At 35.9% G+C, this 1,396-nt stretch overlaps 1 protein-coding gene across 1 annotated transcript; it reads right to left on the bottom strand.

Moving 5' to 3' along the window:
- Window positions 1-6: 6 nt before the first annotated feature.
- LOC116351297 (tetratricopeptide repeat protein 37-like) lies at window positions 7-1,392 on the bottom strand (the record flags this gene model as incomplete). The annotated part of the gene is made up of 4 exons (XM_031783383.1): window positions 7-108; window positions 178-709; window positions 893-1,107; window positions 1,259-1,392. Coding segments are annotated over 4 exons (983 nt in total), but the record flags the coding sequence as incomplete, so codon positions are not given.
- Between the last annotated feature and the right edge of the window lie 4 nt (window positions 1,393-1,396).

Raw genomic sequence — 1,396 nt, forward strand, 5'->3', positions numbered from 1 at the left:
ATTGTCGACCGAAATGTTGCTTCCGTTACATTCTCAAATGCTTGCACCGCTTCAATTGGACGATTGTCTTTTAACAAACTGTATGCTAAGTTACATAGCATTTTATCCCTGAAACGTAAAAATGAATCATGATATAATGCCAATTAGATTGCATGCAATCATTCTATGGAAAATTACCGGTTTGATGATTGTTCAATTTGTTGACTAGCCGCTTGAAAAGTGCGAGTTGCGATGCACCAATTTCGTTGATTGTAATTTAAGTAGCCGAGAAATGAAAGCGCCTCCGATGAAATGTTCGTTTCATTTGCATTACAATACCAGGTAATTGAATCAATTGCCGATGAAATTGCATTCAAATGCTCAACATAGTATTGTGCACGCTTTTGATTTTTCGTATCGCTGAGCAACATACACACCCAATAAGCGTATTGAATGGCTGACTCATCGTTGTAGCTCAGTGTTATTGAATGTTGCAGCAAATCAATTGTTTCGGCTGGTTTTAGGATTTCTGCCACTTGCGCTTGGCCTGTCCACGCATTTGCAAATGATGGTTCCGATTGTTGGGCCTGCTTAAATGCTGTGTTTGCCAACATTATTTTACCTTGTGATAAATATAACACACCCAAGTTTGTCCATACAATGGCCAATTTACGATCCAATTCCAAGGCTTTGATAAAACAATGCTGTGCCAACGACAAATTCTGTACATCTGATGAAATTATGGAAATGAGCGAACAAATTAGTTATCTACTTCGAATTTAAAGAGAATACAAAACAATGACTGATTTTTTTTTTATTGAGATGCGCCAATTTTGTTTTAATTGACCGAGAAATGAATGTACCTTCGATGAATTGACTACGAGTGAAAAAAAACAAATATGATTTGCTTTACCTTTAGTAGTGCAAATAACTCCCAGTAAATTCCAATATTTCCACTTGTGTGGCGCCTCTTTGATAATATGCTTTGATGTTTCGGCAGCTAATTCGAGGTACTTTTTACGCGTTTCAGTTGTTCCGTATTTTAATGAACGATTGTAATAATTCAAGGACAACTCATACCAAAGGGATAAATCGGACGAACTCAATTTGATGGCGCGGCAATAAAATCTAGCACAATGAAAATTAAACGAGGGTTTCTATCACAATTTTCATTTAATTCAACGTAATTATATTATTGTTCAGAAAGGAGAACAATCTAATAAGTCTCTATTCAAAGGCAAATAAATGAAAAGATTTTGAATTTTATAGAATTATTTACCTGGATGCAAGTTCAAATAGTTTATCACCGCATAGCGTAACAAATTCATCGCTTTCATTTGCCAACGATCCAGGGATTGTTAGAACGGCTTTCGATTTTGGTAGGGCGGCTATAAAATCAAAACAATTGGCCAAAAGT

Source organism: Contarinia nasturtii, unplaced genomic scaffold (genome assembly GCF_009176525.2).
Source record: "Contarinia nasturtii isolate CC-2019 unplaced genomic scaffold, AAFC_CNas_1.1 Cnas_scaffold_5167, whole genome shotgun sequence".
NCBI lineage: Eukaryota > Metazoa > Arthropoda > Insecta > Diptera > Cecidomyiidae > Contarinia > Contarinia nasturtii.